Below are 18925 nucleotides of genomic sequence, written 5' to 3' on the forward strand. Positions count from 1 at the left end.
TTGCAAAATGCGACCAAAACAGTCGCACTCTGGAGCCCTGCTGTATGTGTTCTATTCAACATACTAGGGCTGTCTTAAATACTTCGAAGCTTTGTTCGATGGGCATGGGATTCGAATATGAAAATAAAAATTGATTATTAAAAAAAGAAAAAATAAGAAAGAAATGAGATTTTAATTTTCTTTTTTCAAAATCAAAATGTTTGTTATTTAACACTTTAACTGCCGAAGGTTAAATTCATGATATACCATCCCTTGCCAGCTCTATTTGTCTATGGAGAAGTTCCCCTTCTTTGCAGGGCTATAACTTTTTAAATTCTATTGCTAGATTGCCATTATTAGGGCCCATTCAATGTCTTATATGTATTGTTCAGGGTGTATGAACGTTAAACTTTTTCATTCACATATTCATACTAAAATATGATCTAAAGTATAAGTATGTTTTCATCTCTTTCTGCAGCTTTCTCCAGAACGTGATTTATAGCCCCAAATGCATTATATTGATGATCAAATACAGTTTGGTAGCGATCGGTGCCAGATGAAACATTTCAAATGGACGTGCTTCTAGAAGTTTCTACGTATCATCTGATGATGACCGGATGGGCGGGGGATCGTTTATAATTCCGTGGGCAACGTTATACCATTCATCTAATGTGGGTCAAATGTTCATCATAGCAGTTAGTGTCGAACACGGTAATACTACACGCTAAAACTCACCCCAGTCTCCGCGGGCCGTTGGGCGATCAGAGTGGGGTAGACAGTTTTCTATTATGGGATGTCGAAATACCCGGTCCATTTCCAGGTTGTATAATAGTATATACGTCCAAATAACGTTGTTTATTGAGTTAGGGCGAGCGATCTATTATCGAGTGTTTCAAGATGGAGTCGCGGGAGCTATAGAGAGTGGCCGGAAGTAATATGGGTGATCACCACTTCATCCACATGACTTCCTGTTTGGCGCTTCTGCCGATCGGCCACCAGATGGCGCTCTTGAACCGCTAGAGGGTTGAGAGGAGGCCAGCACTGTGTCTCAGGGCTGCGGAGGAAAAATATGATTTCGATCACAGATTTTTGAAATATTGATATTAAAGACGAGTTCGGGCATCCTCGGCAACTTTAGCATGCCTAGGAAAGACCCCTAAAGACGTTTTCGGCACTTAAAGTGTTAAGATGAGGTCGGACTCGGCACTGACAGATTTGTGTTCATTGTGCTGCTTTTATAAAGCCTCAAATGACTGCTTACAATATTTCATGAAAGCAAAGTTAAACTTTACAGCACTGACAAAGTAGAACAAAGTGCTGTACAAGTTTTAATTTTTTTAAATAATTTAAAGAATTTTTTATTTATTTTTTTATCTCGAAGCTTCAAATTAAAATCGAATCTCGGCCCAGAAGCTTCGAATTCCAATTTTTTTTGAAGGTCAGCCCTACAACATACTGTATGTGTTCTATTCCAGGGGTTCCCAAAGTGGGGGTCCGCCAGATGATAAAAATAAATAAATAAAAAAAAAAATTGTATGCAGTCAGGCCACTGAACTTAGAAGCAGGCCAGGCCAGTGTTTCTAGTTGCAGCAGCGCAATAGTTAGATAACCTAGGTGGGGAACAACCAGGAGATTACTGCAACTCACACAAGTTGGAGAACTATCTCTCTCTCTCTTGCTCTCTCACACACACAAAGGGAGCCGCATGTGATTGGTGGAGGCGGGACCCTTACAAAAAACTGTTGTTGCTAATCATTGACACATGCTAGCCTGTAATAATCCCCCCCAGAAAAATCTACTTTGCATTTGATATATTGCAAATATATGCCATCACACACACTGGCATTTAAAGGGTTAGAATTATAAAATGAATATGTGGTGTTATGATCAGGGCTGAAGTTGAATAAAAGATTGTATTTTTTTCAATCTGACATTACAAAAAAACAGACAATCCATCAAAATCAGTGTTGTTGCTAATCATACATATGCTAGCCTGTTTTTTAACAATAATTTGTGATGCCATCACAAACACTGGCATTTAAAGGGTAAAAATAAAAAAAATTCCAGCACCAGAATTCAGAAAATGAAGTCTTTGTAACAAAAGATTTCCTGGTGGGGGACCCCCAGACCCCCTGCTTAAAAAGTGGCCTGACTGGGGCTATATTTTGCACTATATTTCCTGGCCTGAATGATTTCCCCAGTCCGGCCCTGGTTAAAAGCCTCCAATGCTTATTAGTGTGTGTGCGTTTGCATGGTTCAACCATACATTTCCATTTACATTTTTTTTTTTTTTTTACCTCCTATAATAGTGGGGGTCGCGGCTCTCTTGACACCGTTATTTGGGGGTCACAGCCTGAAAAGTTTGGGAACCCCTGTTCTATTCAACATACTGAGTGTTCTATTTGACATACTGTATGTGTTCTATTCAACATACTGTACATGTTCTATTATTCAACATACTGTACACATGTTCTATTCAACTCCCATGGTTAGCAATAGGTGTGATTGGAGAATCAAGAAAAGAGGGCAGAGTTTGAGATGGATCAAATTATTCTTTAAATTGTCCTAGTCTAATTCCTGTTCTCTGCTCTTGTCTCTCTCAGCATGGAAAGCTCACCAGGTTCCGGCCGTGTCCCAGTCGGTCTACTCCCCCTCCTCCTCAGACACGGGAGACTCCATGCTGGCCAGCTCTCCCCACACTGTACTGACCAAAAGTCTTCCCCCGGCCAACATCATGGGACTGCCCCTCACACAGCCCACCACGAAGGTGCACACCTCAAACACAGCTATAAATACACTTGCTAAACTCTACCTTGAGGTCAAGTCTCCATGTATGAAACTGGAGTCCCTAGAAAATAAATTCTAATCCAACTAATATGACTAATAATATCTGTCATTTTGAATATGACAAACTACTGCCAACAGCTTTTGGACTGCACATAAATTGTATAGGAGCCAAAGCACTCATGAGTTATACCTTATTTCTATTGGCTTAGTTGCCTACACTGTTAAAGTCTACATTTCAGAATACAATGGGGCTTAGCTGTATATTTAGGTTATTGTATTATATGAATGTTTATTATATGTTTATTTTTATAACCTTACATTGAAACGGCATTAGGAATATTGATTGGATTTAGATAGTCATTGAACCGGCTTATTTGTCATAATAGAACATTCTAGAACATTTGTGATGTCACAGTATGATGTCATAATCAAACATTCTAGAACATTTGTGTATCTATATATATTCATTGGCTGAGGGGGCTGCGAGGGACAAGGCTGCGAGGGACAAAGCAGCCCAGGATAAGATAGCAGGGGGCAAGGAGGGTCCCGCGGAGGGGGGCTCAGGCAGGAAGTAGCAGCAGTAGCTGCACTCCAATGGACAATGTAGTTGATGACGGGGTCCAGTAGAAGAAGAAAAAGAAGGCGGAGAAGAAGAAGAGCCCATAAAAAGAATTGCGGAGGGCAGTAATACGCCACGATGCGTCTACTCTGCCGGAAATTCAAATAAGAAGAAGAAGAAGAAGAGTTTTGAAGACGAGAAGAAGAAGAGCGTAAACAATCAAAAGTTAATTTACCAGAGACCTAACTATGGAAACCAAACCACTAACGTAGTATAAGAACTGAGGAGGGCAGTAATACGCTATGTTGCATCTACACTGCGGGAAATTCAAAAGAAGAAAGAAGAAGAAGAAGAAGAAGAGCTCATCAAAAGAACTGCGGAGGGCAGTAATACGCCACGATGCGTCTACACTGCCGGAAATTCTAAAGAAGAAGAAGAAGAAGAAGAAGAGCTCATTGTGCATCTTGCAACCGTGCTGAGCAGTACTGAACAGCGCACATACAATCACGGTTACATAAAACCCAGCGTTCGTGTGGACAGGGCCTAAACAACATAGATTGAAGCCTGCATTTCTAGACCAGGGTGCCTTGCCTACCGTTTTGCTGTGGAAATAGTTGATTTACGGCTTTCAGGTGTGGAGGAATTTTGTCATGTGTCGAGTCTGCGGTGAATTTGGAGACTGGGAAAATAGTTTTCTTACCTTGTAGTAGTGACGTGAATATTTCGTGGCAGTAAACAGCCAAACAAGTTTTAGTTTAGGAAAATAGCTTTAGGATCACTTCTGTAAAGAAAGACTTCACTGTGGAAGAGAAATAAACCATTTGGATATCTTTGTTTTACACTGGAGCGGCTGTGGACAAAATAATCAATGAACGTACTACTCACACGAGTAAGCAACTTTAACCAGTAGAGTGTACGAAAACGCTGTTCCAAGAGGAAAAAGGAATCAACACGAACTACTGGAGCGCTGAAAGAAGGATAACAACAAATGTCTGAGCCTGGGAAGGTTAAAATGACACAAAAGGCCTATGAGGAAAATGTCCGTCATGCCATCAATAAGAGGAGAGCTAAGCTATGTCAGCTAACTGGTCACATGAATCGGATGAATCAATTAATGGATGATGACGACGACGGTAACTTGGAAGTTGTACAGACAACATTTATGGTAGAATTCAACAAGCTATTTGGAGAGTTCTGTGAGCTTAATACTTCAGTCCAGGTGTTACTAAGCAAGACATCAGAAGAGGAGATGAAGACAGATCAGGATGGATGGTTCACGCCGAAGGCTGACACATTTTACAACTTCACAGTAAAGGCTGACACATGGATGAAAGAGGTGCATCAGCGTATAGCGGAGTCTAGGAAGCACCAAGATGAGGTGAGGCCTGAAGACAGTGCATCGTCTTACAAAAGAAAGGGTTTAGAGCACCATCCACTACACTTTGTGGAGGACAAGACCGATGGTAACAGAGACCGGCTGTACTTCATGGAGCAGTACACGGATGGACAGCCAAGAGAGCTGATAAGAAGTTGTCTTCACATGGAACCAGAGCGAGGCTATCGCGAGGCAAGGAGGCTCTTGAAAGATCATTTTGGAAATGGATACACGATCTCAATGGCATATATAGACAAGGCACTGAACTGGCCTACTATCAAGTCCGATGACAGAGAGGCGCTCCACTTCAAATCATTTGTAAAATCCATGCAACTTTATTAGCTTGTGTGTTGATCCCCCAGAGGAATGAAACATTGTTCATGTGTAAGCTGCACTTTCTGAAGAATCTTCTGACCTTTTTAATATGGGGTCATCTGACAAAGAAAGGTTGGGAATCCCTGTACAACTAGGAACCTTACCACAACATAATAGAACCCTAGCACAACATAATAGAACCCTACCACAACATAATAATATAACCATACCACAACATAATGGAACCCTACCACAACATAATAATAAAACCCTACCACAACATAATAGAACCCTAGGGCGGCTGGGTGGCGTAGCGGAGATTGCAAGAGACTCCGGTATCGAATCCCGGTCTCAGCATTGCCTTCGGCTTGGGCCGGCCGTCGTACTGGCAGAGTCAGCGGGTGGAAGTCGATGGGTGGGGATTGGATGTTGTGGACAGCGACCCCTACAGGTCGGTTGGGAGACGCCTGTGTAACCCCGGGTTCAGATTCATAACTAGCATAGATAAATAGTTAATGTTAGTAGGTAAGAACTTTCTAGACAGTAAAACATTCTAGGCCCAGACTCCCCAAAACCCCATAGGAGTGTGATAATGTAGTCCTGGGATAATATGCACAGGGACGTGCATTAGGATAGAAGGGGAGAATGTAACCCCGGGTTCAGATTCATAATTATCAATTACATAAATAGTTCCTGTTTATCTCTGCTACCACTTCCTGTTTTACCATGAGGTCCCACTTCCTGTATATAGCGTATGATGTCATGATTTGAAGGTTCTGGAACCTTTGTGATGTCATCCTATGATGTCATATAGAACGTTCCGGAACATCTTGGTTTCCTATATATTCAGCCAGCTCTCAAGCAGCCACTCTCTTTCGCCTCGACCACTGGACCCGCAACATCACCCAGACGGACCGGACTAACCAACCGACTGGAAGCCGCAAGTCTCCACCAGCATCCCGGAGCAGTCCAGACCACCCATCACCAAGCGTGCTCAGCTGGATAGATACCCGATGGCGAGCCAACCCCGGAACATTTGATAAGACTAATGCCAGCCTGATGTGAATACCCATGATGCTCAACTAGTGCTCAACTATTGCTACTCCACTAGTCCGGTAGGATTGAACTGAACGAGACTACAAGGACTTCCAAGGGAGGCGATCCCGTTCATCTTATGTTATTTTGATATTGTATTTTGTATTTGAATTGATTTAACTGGATATATGGATACAGATATTCTGCCATTGTATGATGTTATAATAGAACCTTCTAGAACATAGAACCTTCTAGAACATAGAACCTTCTAGAATATAGAACCTTCTACACCGGTTGTGGTGATGTCATAATAGACCTCGATTATCACCGAATCACTTCCTGGTTTAAAGAGTTTAACGGGCCAATTCACCTAATAAGGTATTTGCATTCCCTGATAAACTAATATAGAGTTACCGATGATAACCTCAGAGACGTCTGAATGAACCCCAATGTGTTGATCCAATCGACCTAGGCCTTGATATCGACCTAACCCTCCCGCAAGGAAAGGTTACTGACCTAATCTAAAAGGGATACTTCAAAGCATAAGTTGTACTTTACGTACGTATGTATTATTACTGTTTAGCTAGCGCGCTTTTAATTAAAACACCGGTTATTGTTATAACTCTGCCTCTGGTCTACAATTCTTTTAATTGTGTATATTACTCCTTGTCGCATTCGAACCTAGAACTGTGCCCGTGGCAAACAGCTGTTACTGGTATTAACACAAGTGCTACACCTGCACAGCAGAGACAGGAAATGGCGGGGGTAGTGTGAGCCTCCTATGCATTACACCTCGCCAATGAGAGTCCGCGCTGGCATGCGAAAAGATGTGACAGGCTGCCTCCTCGTGTGCTGGAGGGAACACGTGATGCAAGGCTTCTATCCTCTCTACAACCGACCAGTGGGGGGCATAGTCGAGCAACGTTCAAGACAGGGGAGGGGAGAATTGGATACACGAAATTGGGATGGGAGAAAAAAAGAATTAAAAATAAGGAGAAAAAGTGGATCAAAAAGAAAACATAATAGAACCCTATCACAACATAATAATATAACCCTACCACAACATAATAATAGAACTAGGGATGTCCGATATTATCGGCCTACCGATATTATCGGCCGATATCTGCATAAAAATGTGATATCGGAAAATATCTATCGGTTTTCAATTTTTTTTTTTTTTTTACATTTCTATAACCTTTATTTACCCAGGCAAGCAAGTAAGAACAAATTCTGATTTTATTTATTGTCAAAAGTATGCATAATGTTGTGTTAATTCCACAACAAGACATATTTAATGTTAATTACCTGAAATTATTCCATTTTTTGGGGGGGGAAATCCTGCAGATATCTGTTGATATCGGTATCGGAAATTAAGAGTTGAACAATATCGGTATATCGGTAAAAAAGCCAATATCGAGCATCCCTAAATAGAACCCTACCACAACATAATAATAGGAACCGAAATCATCCCGGAATCGAACCGGGAATCTCTGGATTACCAGACAACTGCTCTACCTCCCGAGCCCCAGCTGTCTCACTGTTCTTGTTGTCTATCATATTATAATGGCCTTCAATCGCTCTTAATTGTCTCTGTAGAAGAAAGGTGTGAAGCGGAAGGCAGACACCACCACCCCCTCCACCATGGGCCTGCCCGTGGGCATGTCGGGAGGCGCCCGCATGGTCGGCTTGGGGAAAGGAGGCCACGGCGGCCAGGTCCACGACTCCTCCCCGCTCACCCTCTCCTCCCTCGGAGGCATGAGCATGGAAACTCCCCCTGGGATGGGCCTGGTCAGGGGCCCCGGGGGTCCTGTCCTGCTCCAGCCCATGATGGCCGGCGCCGGTCGCAGAGTTGGCAGCGGACGGCCCATTAAACCCCCCAAGAAGGACTTGCCAGACTCTGTCCAGCTCCAGCCCTCACGGAAGGGCAAGCTGAGCCCACAGCTGAGGTATTGTAGTGGGCTGCTGAAGGATATGTTATCCAAGAAGCATGCTGGATATGCCTGGCCTTTCTATAAGCCTGTGGACGCGTCATCGCTGGGGCTTCACGATTACCATGACATCATCAAGTACCCCATGGACCTCAGCACTATCAAGGTAACTACTGTTATACTCTGAATGGTGGAAGGTACGCAGAAAATCTGGCACATGAGACGGCAAACACTCATTATATGCAGACCGAAAATATATTAGCCATGTTACTACAGATCTCACTTGATATGAACAGTATCCCAATAACAAAAGATCAAACTTCTAACCTTTGCTCTTTTCCTATCATATCCTTTCATTAGAGGAAGATGGACTGTCGTGAATACAGGGAGTCCCAGCAATTTGCTGCTGATGTGCGACTCATGTTCTCCAACTGCTACAAGTACAACCCTCCGGACCACGACGTTGTTGGCATGGCGCGGAAGTTACAGGTCAGCCCAGACATCTAATTCCACTTATACGTCACTTTTTATTAAACCTTTTATTAGGGGCGCAACCGATTTTTTTTCAGGGCTGATACGATAACCAATTATTAGTAATCAAGGAGGCTGATGGCTGATATTTGGGGCCGATATTCAGTTGCAGTTATTGTGAATCTTATCACCAAAATCCCACTTCAGAAACGGGGAAAGTGTCACTTTTTTTAGCAAGGTTTACTTTTTGTAATGTTTGAATGTCTTGTAAGAATCTGGATTAGGGTTGCAAATTGTAAGCACTTTCCTGACTCGATTATTGATGACGTTAACAAGCAATTAATCGATTAATTGTAACTAAAAATACCAAATTTCCCAAACGATAACAAATGCATTTGTTTGCTCAAAGGGTTTATTTATACAGTAGCAACATATTGCATTCGTACAACATGCTCACAACATTGCATAGCATATTAAACATATACAAATGTAGAGGCCTAGACATAGTAACCGGCGTCCGATGGAAGTTAAATACATTTGTGTGGGCGAGCGCCGCATAATGTGGCTACAAAATAAATGTCTTGCCACTTAAAAAAAGAAAATAACAAACGCGCTGAAAACAACCGTAATAACGAGCCAACAAGATTATTTAAGGCTATTATTATTATTATTACTTTGCAACAAGTTTGCCAACATAGAAAATAAAAAGCCTGTCTCATACTGACTCACAGGGTCCCGGCCCTTTTGTTTTTGTTGAGGTAAATCAACATATCCACATGATCGGGTGTCAGGCGGGAGCGCAGCCTGGTCACAATCAGTCCAGCGGCTGAAAACACTCGATCGGACGGTACAGATGTCGCAGAGGTACTGGCGTGCCAGCTTTGGATAGGCATCATATCTTTCTCAATATATGCACAGACTGTCTGTTATTTTTTTGGCCCGTTGTGGGTCGCAGCTCCACAGCAAACGGAGCCAATGGTGGGTTGCTGCAGGTGAGGCGAGGATGAGCCAGCCAACTTATCCAAATTAACCTGACATGGTAGAGCATTGCTGTTGTCGTTGTGTTGTATGTGTACATGCAGAATCGCAGTGTTTGCAGGTGGCATTATTCTCCTTTTTTTCCCAAAATGCTTCTCTTTGTCCGCTTCATTTTGTCATGATTTAAGTTGCTGCCATTCGCTAAAAAATTCCCTCGCTTCTAGACAGACACAGAGGTAGTTTCCTCTTCATCATAGTTCAATTGCGCCCTCTATCTGTTCATTGAAACATGACTTGAAAATACACAAGACTAGACGGACAACACGTCGTTTGAGTAGATCGAGTAAATTTCACGTGTTCGAGTAAATCCTTAAATCAATCGATCTTCGATTAATTGTTAACATCCCTAATCTGGATCCAATAAAATATTTATTTAAGAAGTATTTTATTAGTCCCTAACCATTGTTAGAAGCCTTATAGAAGGCTTATTTGACCCAACAAACTGATAATTTCATAGATACTCATAAACAGAAAATAATCAAAACATTGAGAAAAGTTTGAGAACCACTGGTTCATCTCATCTTTGACTTGACAACATTTCTCTCACTGTGTCTTCTAGGACGTGTTTGAGTTCCGTTTCGCCAAGATGCCAGACGAGCCCACCAGGGACCGCCCAGCCATGTCTATGAGCGGCCATGCTTCGTCTTCCTCTTCCTCTTCCTCCTCGTCTTCCTCCTCATCTTCCTCATCCTCGGAAAGCGAGCCCTGCAGCGAGAGTGAAGACAGCGCGAGCAGCCCAAGCTCCGACAGCGAGGAGGAGAGGGCACACCGCCTGGCCGAGTTACAGGACCAAGTGTGCACACAGGTGAGCTCTCCCGCCTCTGCCAAAATGCCCTTTTGCTGTGCTGTGCTGTGGGCGACCCTGCACTCTGACCTCTTGGGGGAAATGCAAACGTGTAGGGTTAACATAGGGTTAATGTAGGGGTAGGGTTGCGGTTGCGGTAAATGAAAAGTTTCAAAAAATCTAAAGGAGTAGTCTACTAATACAGATTTTCTTTTATTAACATCTAAGACAATTTATATAAAAAAAACTCTTGGGTGCCTAAGACGTTTGCACTGTACTGTGTTTTCTATCCACTTTAGCCAAAAATACAGACACACTACTGTGAGAAAATTATTATAATTTTTTATTATCAGCAATGTTATAACATCCTACTGGTAAACAAAACACTGTAAAGGTGTGTGCATCATCATCATCATCATCATCATATATATTTACTTTTTAATTGCATGAAACATCTCTTATGCCGCTTTTCCATGGTCTGCATGGTACCTACTCGACTCGGTAGTACCCCCCCCCCCTCAGTGTAGCTGGGGCACTGTGACGTCATCTTCAACGCGACACACACCGACAATAGAGGATTTCGAAGCTAGCTATGAATCCAGTGCCTTATTAGATCATTTACGTTAGCCGCAATGCTAATGGTTAGAACGCGAGGCTACTATTTTTTGGAACCAGTTTGTCCGCCTCGACACCTCCATATTCCATTGCCGTTTCTGAATAAAACGTTTGAACTCTCTAAACTCTCTTCACTTCTCTCACGCTCTCCTATCCCCGTTCCCTCTCACGCTCTCCTATCCCCGTTCCCTGTTTCCTCCAAACAAACCTGTGGCACCGCCTCTCTCTCTGGGTGGGTGTGTGTGCGTGCGTGTATGTGCATGTAAGATGGGCGAGTGTGTGTGAATATTTTTTCTGAGAGGGAGAGACGAGAGTAAAGCGCTGCGCCAAAGTCTCATCTCAGCTGCGGCGGCTTAGAAACTGACGTGAGGGTTTGTGCAAAACATCACGATGTCCACGATATGTTTAAAAAGTGTATCGTTAACACATTCCCTGCCATTGGTTATATCCATCAATATAGCCAGTCTGCCAGCACTATAACCCTATGGAGATGTTCACCTTCTTGCAGGGCTATAACTTTTTAAATTGTATTGCTAAATTGACATTACTATGGCCCATTCAACATCGATTATCTATCGTTCAGGATGTAGGAACGTTATACTTTTTCATTCATACATTCATACAAAAATACCTTCTAGAATATAAGTGTTTTTATCGTTTTCTGCAGTAATTCCTAGAACGTGAGTTATAGGCCTAAATTATCGATTGCCGTTTATTCCCTAGACACGCTATATAAAAAAATTCAACTGTATATGATCGTATACGTTATGCGTCATCATGCACGGAGGAAAGGGGGGGGGGGGGGTCGTTTATAATTCCGTGATCGTCAGTAAATGCTTTATGTAGTATGGGTGATAGATTGATCAGATGGTTTGCAGTGAAATTAATAAACAATTGGGCTGAAAATAACGTCAGTGTCCTCTTACCGTGCGTCAAAGAGACTGGCGGTGAAATATCCCAAGTATAGGACGTCGATCGCCTAGGTCCATTTCCGGTTTGTATGTCGCAATAAACACCGAAATCATATCGATTATTAAGTTTATAAAGCGATCCATATGTACTATAGTGTCTGTCGGGAGCCTTGCAACAATGTCTGACGGCCGGATGAATTTAATCGACGCACATCCCCACTTCCTGTTGTTCGAGTGTAACTCGCCCGACCATCCACCAGGCGGCGGTATTGAGTCGTCATTGTATTGAGCCGTAGGGTCCAGCTGCAGCGTCGGAGGTGTATATATGAATTATGAATGCCATGGCGAAGAAATTTAATATTGATCTCAATAACGCTGTACAGCGAGATCTGGCGGTCAAAGCATGGCGGGCAATAACGCTTTACAGCGTGGATGGCGGTGGATGTGTTAATGAACTGTACCCGATATTTATTTAATATCGTCATATCGCCCACCCCTAGTTGTGGTTAATTTAGGGTGCACCCAAAAAGCTATAGGGCAAACTACAGGAAAGATACCCCTAGAGTCTGTGAGACCAGGGGCGGAAGATGACTCACAGGCAGATTACACCGTTACAGACCATGGAACGGATAAGACTGAGTTGGATGAGAACTAGAACCTAGAGCCATATGAAATCGGTTTTATTATTTTCCAAATTCCATTTAATTTTTTTCCAAATTCCGTTTTGTCCGTTTTAATATTTCAGAATTCTGTATTTTGCTTTGTACGCTCATTTTACCATCATAAATAGTGTCTAATAAGTGGGAATGAATAAATGTCCACAATTTAATAAGATATAACGGTCCATTTAATGTTTTTAAGTGCTGCAACTCAGAAATACAGTTCAATTTTACACAATATTTTTCTTTTTAATCTACTTTTTCTCCCCATTTTCAATTTTTCTCCCATCCCAATTTCGTATTATCCAATTCTTCCCTCCCCTGTCTTGAACGTTGCTAGACTATGCCTCCCACTGGTCGGCTGTAGTGAGGACAGAAGCCTTGCATCACGTGTCCCCTCCAGTACACAAGGAGGCAGCCTGTCGCATCTTTTCACCGCAGCAGCTCGAACTCTCAGTGGCGAGGAGTAACGCGTGGGATGCTTAACAATTGTGTGTATTGAGCTGTACTGTATTGTACCCATTCTGCAATCTGTTAATAAGATCAATCAATGTGTCAACTGTGCCGTGCGTCTGTATTGACATCCTGGTCCCTGCTGGGACGTACCACCTCCACACACCACTGTGGGGGGGTTTATATAACATTCCCCATTCCCCGAACGCAACATTATTCGTCCTTATTTAAAACCCTAATCATCTTTTCTGTGACTTTTACTTTTTGATAAAGTCTAGTGCTGGTTGAGCATTATGCATACTTTATGTTGGCCTTTGTCTATAATGTGGCCACAAAAATGGAAAGGTTATATTATTTTGTTTGTTTGCACTAAGTTAACCCATTCCCCGCCAAAATCGCTGTTCAGCGTTATTGCCCGCCATGCGTTGTCTGCCAATATCGCTGTACAGCGTGTTTCAAGTTCATATTTCATATTTTCGTCATGGAATTCATATTTCACCCACGGAGCCTTGTCATATGCTGCGGGAGCCATCACAACTCTGCAACGCTTCAATACTGCCACCTGGTGGCTGATCGGCGAGTTGCAACCGGAAGTCGATCTCTTGGGTTCCCGGTGCGTCTCACTATTCCGTCCGGGCACTCGTTTATCGTCCCTGGACTCAAGACACACACCGTGGATATCGATCCGTTGCCATAACTCAATAATCCACATGATTTGGGCGTATATTAGTATTATACAAACCGGAACTGGATCGCATTGATCCACATCACATAACTGGGATATGTTTGCTCCACTCTCATCGCCCATCGCTACGAGGAAGCTGCCGTGAGTTTCAGCGTTTTGCTTTATCATTTTCGATACAAACTGCTCTGATCTATATATCACCCATACTACATAAATCATTTAACGTCAGTCACGGAATTATAAACGTTTTTTTTTTTTTTACCAAATAAATGAGAAGCATGTTTAAATCAGCAATGCCTCCCCTCTTGCTGTACCAAAATCTCTCCTAGCTCTAACCGTCACTGTCAAAATAATGTGCCTGATGTCAAATGGCCTCATTCTTTCAGTTTTTGCATGACTACGTCCTTGAGAATAACTGAAAAGTTGGATTATTGCTATATATCTTATGTTGATGTATGGTATGGTGTTAATTTTTTTTTAAATAACCGAACCGAAAACCGTAAACCTAAAACCGTGATACGAACCGAATCGATTTTGTGAACCGTTCCACCCCTAGTATGTTGCGTTCTTTATGGGTGTTCTAGCATCTCACACCCACGGTGGTGTTGGATTGTGCACTTGGTCTACGATTCTACACGCGCTCGCGTGTGTGTGTGTGCGCGCGCTGGTCATTTCCTATAGTGCTGAAATGTGTGCGTTTGACTCCATCCAAATCCGTATAGCAAGAAGTCATGTTAGGCCAGTGTTTCTCAACTGGTGGGTCGCGACCATTGGGGGCCATTTTGAGTGTGTCGCGGATACGTGTGTAAATTTTTTTTAAATAAATTTAAATATTTTTTTGCACTACCTATCTTTGTGAAAGTGGCTTCTCAGCTCTGTTCCAGCTGAAGACAAAGCAGAGGAACAGATTGGACATTGAGCACGACCTCAGAGTTGCTTTGTCTACCATCACCCCAGACTTTGAGACTCGTCAGGAGCAAACAACATCCCCTGTCTTATAAATGGCCTTTTCCAGTGTTTAGCATTGTTTTCTAGCAATGGGGATTTGTATCAATGGGGTCTGTGTCTCTAATTCTAATTTTGGCGGATTGCTACAATTCAGTTGAGACAATATCCTCCCCCAGTGAACTAAGCCATTCTGATTTGACTCGCTATCCTACGTAGCAAGAAGCTGATCTGCATAACTAACTCTTTATGGTTAGTACTATGGTACTCTATGGTTGTAGCTAGGGATGTCCCGATCCGATCACGTGATCGGGATCGGGGCCGATCACGTGATTTTCCGAAGATCGGGATAGACATTTTTTATTCAACAAACATGACCATGTTCACGTCTTAAACTCATACTGAGGCCTTCGTTTTGGTTTTAAATTGCATATCATCATTCATTTATTTATTGTCACACAGAGCATAAGAATTTTGCCAAAACAAACCAATAGTAATCCAGCTGCAGAACGGCAGACCAGTCACACTCTCAGACCCAAACGCATTTCCTTTGATTAAATTATACATCAAATGATTTATGTCAAGGATTGCAATGCCTCGCTTGAATGAAGTTAACTTTTCACCTGGATAACGTCAACATTCAGGGTGAATGTAATGTGAGAAATTGGGATAAAAAATTAAAAATATATATATTTTTTTATCGGATCGGGAAAGATTAGTATCGGTAGATACTCAAAATCACATGATCGGATCGGGAGCAAAAGAAAAGTGATCGGGACATCCCTAGTTGTAGCACACTCAACAACAGAGCGAGTGGAAATACTGACACTTCCTCAAACGGGTTGACGTGCGCGGGTGCCGACAGAGAGAATCAACAATTCACTCAACAACGGAGCAGTGGGAATAATGCGGAAGCGGTGTCCCTGACTCTCCCTCTCCTGCAGCATTTGACACACAATCACAGTCGAGCCGCTCACACAGACACGCACACGCGCGCACAGAGCGATGTATCCTCCCTCTCTCTCTCTCCATGGTCCACCTGCAGCTATACACGCATGTCTTGTGCGCCGCCAGACTTCAGAGATGAGCACCAGCCATGAACATCCTCTTCTCTGCATTGGGTCCAATGTGAACACAGTGCTTCAGAATAAATCCAAATGGCTGCCACAGTGAAATTACCGTAGGTTCCACCCAACGTCTACTAGCCTATGGGCCCTTTTTGCCCCCCCCCCCCCCCCCCACACACACACACACACACACACTACATCTCTGAGTGTAACCATAATGTCTAACTGTATCATATACCCCCCCCCCCCTCTCACAGCTGCGAGCCGTGCATGAGCAGCTGGCCGCTCTCTCCCAGGGCCCCATCATCAAGTCCAAGAAGAAGAAGGAGAAGAAGGACAAGAAGGAGAAGAAGAAGAAGAAGAAGCCGGAGAAGCGCAGCAGAGATGGAGCCGGGACGGAGGAGTGGAAGATACCAAGCAAGGTCACGAAGAGCAAGTCTGGCCGAGGAGGAGGAAGAGGCGGAGGAGGTGGTGACGGCAGGGGAGGAGGTGGCGGAGGAGGAGGAGGAACAGGAGTAGCAGCAGCAGGAGGCGGTGGCGGCCGCACTCAGGGCAAGAAAGGCCCAGGGAGGAAAAGTAACAAGAATAGCAAGTGAGTCGTTGCACCTTGTTTTTATTGCTATTGTGAATCATGATACACAATTGTATTTTGTACATTAACTCGCACGCATCCAAAAACAGTTTTGCACACATTTATTTAGCTTGACAGTTATTGAGAGTAAATTAGTTTGAATATGGCGAATAGTGATGTCATTGAATCATTGTGTAGTGTTAATTACAGCTGCATGAAATTATGTACCGTAATTTTCGCACTATAAGCCGCACCTGAATATAAGCCGCAACAGCTAAATTGAATGATGGGTACATATATAAGCCGCACTGGACTATAAGCCGCAGGTGTTTTAATGTTTAATTACCATATGTAAGGGTTCGTGTACAGAGGGGATTGTCAGGAAAGAGATGGCTGTTTGAGGAAGCTCCCATTTATAAATTTTTTTGTTTAAACAGTAATGGTAGCTAGGTACTAACGTTAGCTCACGGAACGATAGCTAGTTAGCCAACACTAGGTAGGTACTAACGTTAGCTCACGGAACGATAGCTAGTTAGCCAACACTAGGTAGGTACTAACGTTAGCTCACTGAACGATAGCTAGTTAGCCAACACTAGGTAGGTACTAACGTTAGCTCATGGAACGATAGCTAGTTAGCCAACACTAGGTAGGTACTAACGTTAGCTCACGGAACGATAGCTAGTTAGCCAACGCTAGGTAGGTACTAACTAGGGCTGCAACTAATGACTATTTTGGTAGTCGACTAATCTGTTGATTATTTTTTCCATTAGTCGACTAATCGAAAAACTATTATATTAAAAAAATAATTCTTATTTTATTTTTATAATTTGTTTGCACTACCTATCTTTGTGAAAGTGGCTTCTCAGCTCTGGTCCAGCTGAAGACAGCAGAGGAACAGATTGGACATTTAGCATGACCTCAGAGTTGCTTTGAGACTCTTGTCAGGACCAAACAACATCCCCAGTTATCCCATTAGTTCCCCCAAACTTACTGTCTGTTATGTTGAGCTAAGAAGTCTTCAGCTGGCTGGACCAGAGCTGAGAATCCACTTTCACAAAGATAGGTAGTGCAAAAAATTTAATACAAATAAAAAACATTTTTTAATGACTAACCGACACAACAATTCCTTGTCGACGATTTTTTCGATTATGTCGACTAATCATTGCAGCCCTAGTACTAACGTTAGCTCACGGAACGATAGCTAGTTAGCCAACGCTAGCCAGCACCTGCGAAATCAAATACCAAACTGATGATATCAGACGTTGATATCAGGAGCTATCAGTAGCTAGCCAGCTAGATAACATTAGACAATGCCTCATGTATTAAACTAAAGTGAATAGTCGACTGGGTCATTTTGTTTAATGCTTCAGTTATGTTGAAAGAGGAGCTCTGAGCTGCTCATGCACTCAACTCTTGCCATAAGGGTTTGTTGACGTGGGTCTGTGAGGGGGAGGAGGAGGGGCAAGGCGTGCACTGCTGCAGCAGCTTTATGAGTCTGATCTGACGGTCACAGAGCTGAGGGAGCGCGCCCAGTTAGCTGTAAAAATCCATAGATTAGCCGCACCGTTATATAAGCCGCAGGGTCGAAAAATGGGTAGACAATTACGGTAGATGAAAAAATAGCAATACCTTGTCTTATAGTGACTGCTACCATATCTTATCTTATTTCATTGAGCTGTAATTGCCTAGCAGGGCCTCCCGTCTCTAAATGGAGTGTTCAGTGGTACAGGGCCTCCTGTCTCAGTCTAAAGGGAGTGTTCAGTGGTACAGGCCTCCTGTCTCAGTCTAAAGGGAGTGTTCAGTGGTACAGGCCTCCTGTCTCAGTCTAAAGGGAGTGTTCAGTGGTACAGGCCGCCTGTCTCTAAAGGGAGTGTTCAGTGGTACAGGCCTCTTGTCTCTAAAGGGAGTGTTCAGTGTAGGGGTGGACTGTATGGTCTAAAATTTATTTTAACTTAAAACTAGGCTACTTTTGCGTATACAGTCATTATATTCCAAATAAAATAAGTCCCGAGTCGAGACTCCGTGCTGCTTCCAACGAATCCCAATAGTATGCAACTGCAGAGCCGCAGAGTAGGGGCGCTTTCAGGTCCGGTCACAGGCCCGGCTCAACAGCGACCCCCACCCAACGGCTGAATTGCCAATGGCTGAATTGGAGTACTGCACAGTGCCAGTACAGATGGGTGGGTAATGGTGGATTCTGCGGCTCTGCAGCTGCATATGCTTCTCGCAAAATCCAGGATCCAGCTTGCGCTGCCCAGCCGTCAGAACACTACACATATCATAATGTTCACATCACAGCAAACTGTAGTTGATCACCATGTATGTTTTATTAACGTAGAATAATTCATATAAGAAAAACGATAGGGAAATCTCTTACCTTTCTCCACTGGTTAAAAATGCCAGGAACTGAAATTGAAACTTGCTGTGCGCCGCGGGTGATATGTGTTTATTATGAAATGACAATTGCGTGTTGACACGCCCACTGCCAGGGCTCCAGACTAACTTTTTTCACCACCGTCCCAGAACCGTCCCGAAATACAATTTTAACCGTCCCAAAGTGAATGTAACCGTCCCAAAAATACCAGTGCATACATTTATTTTTTTTAATTAAATTATATAAATTATACTTTTTTTTATTTATTTTTTTATACAGCTACTGTTTTATATATACTGTTTTTTAGTAATAACTAGAAAGTAATGGTATTTATTCAACAACAGGTGATTGATTATGATACTAATACAAATCTA

At 42.9% G+C, this 18925-nt stretch overlaps 1 protein-coding gene across 5 annotated transcripts in view; it reads left to right on the plus strand.

Annotated features, from left to right (window-relative positions):
• brd2b (bromodomain containing 2b) overlaps nt 1–18925 on the plus strand; it is a 51755-nt gene that overhangs the window by 19786 nt on the left and 13044 nt on the right. For all 5 annotated transcript variants that reach the window (XM_084336517.1, XM_084336519.1, XM_084336518.1 and 2 more), the window contains 5 exons: nt 2583–2746; nt 7647–8144; nt 8339–8467; nt 10047–10292; nt 15864–16198. In XM_084336517.1, the coding sequence (XP_084192643.1) occupies nt 2583–2746; nt 7647–8144; nt 8339–8467; nt 10047–10292; nt 15864–16198 (1372 nt within the window). The remainder of the gene's footprint in view (nt 1–2582; nt 2747–7646; nt 8145–8338; nt 8468–10046; nt 10293–15863; nt 16199–18925) is intronic.

This window comes from Notolepis coatsorum, assembly GCF_963971535.1.
Source record: "Notolepis coatsorum genome assembly, chromosome: 19".
NCBI classification, from domain to species: domain Eukaryota; kingdom Metazoa; phylum Chordata; class Actinopteri; order Aulopiformes; family Paralepididae; genus Notolepis; species Notolepis coatsorum.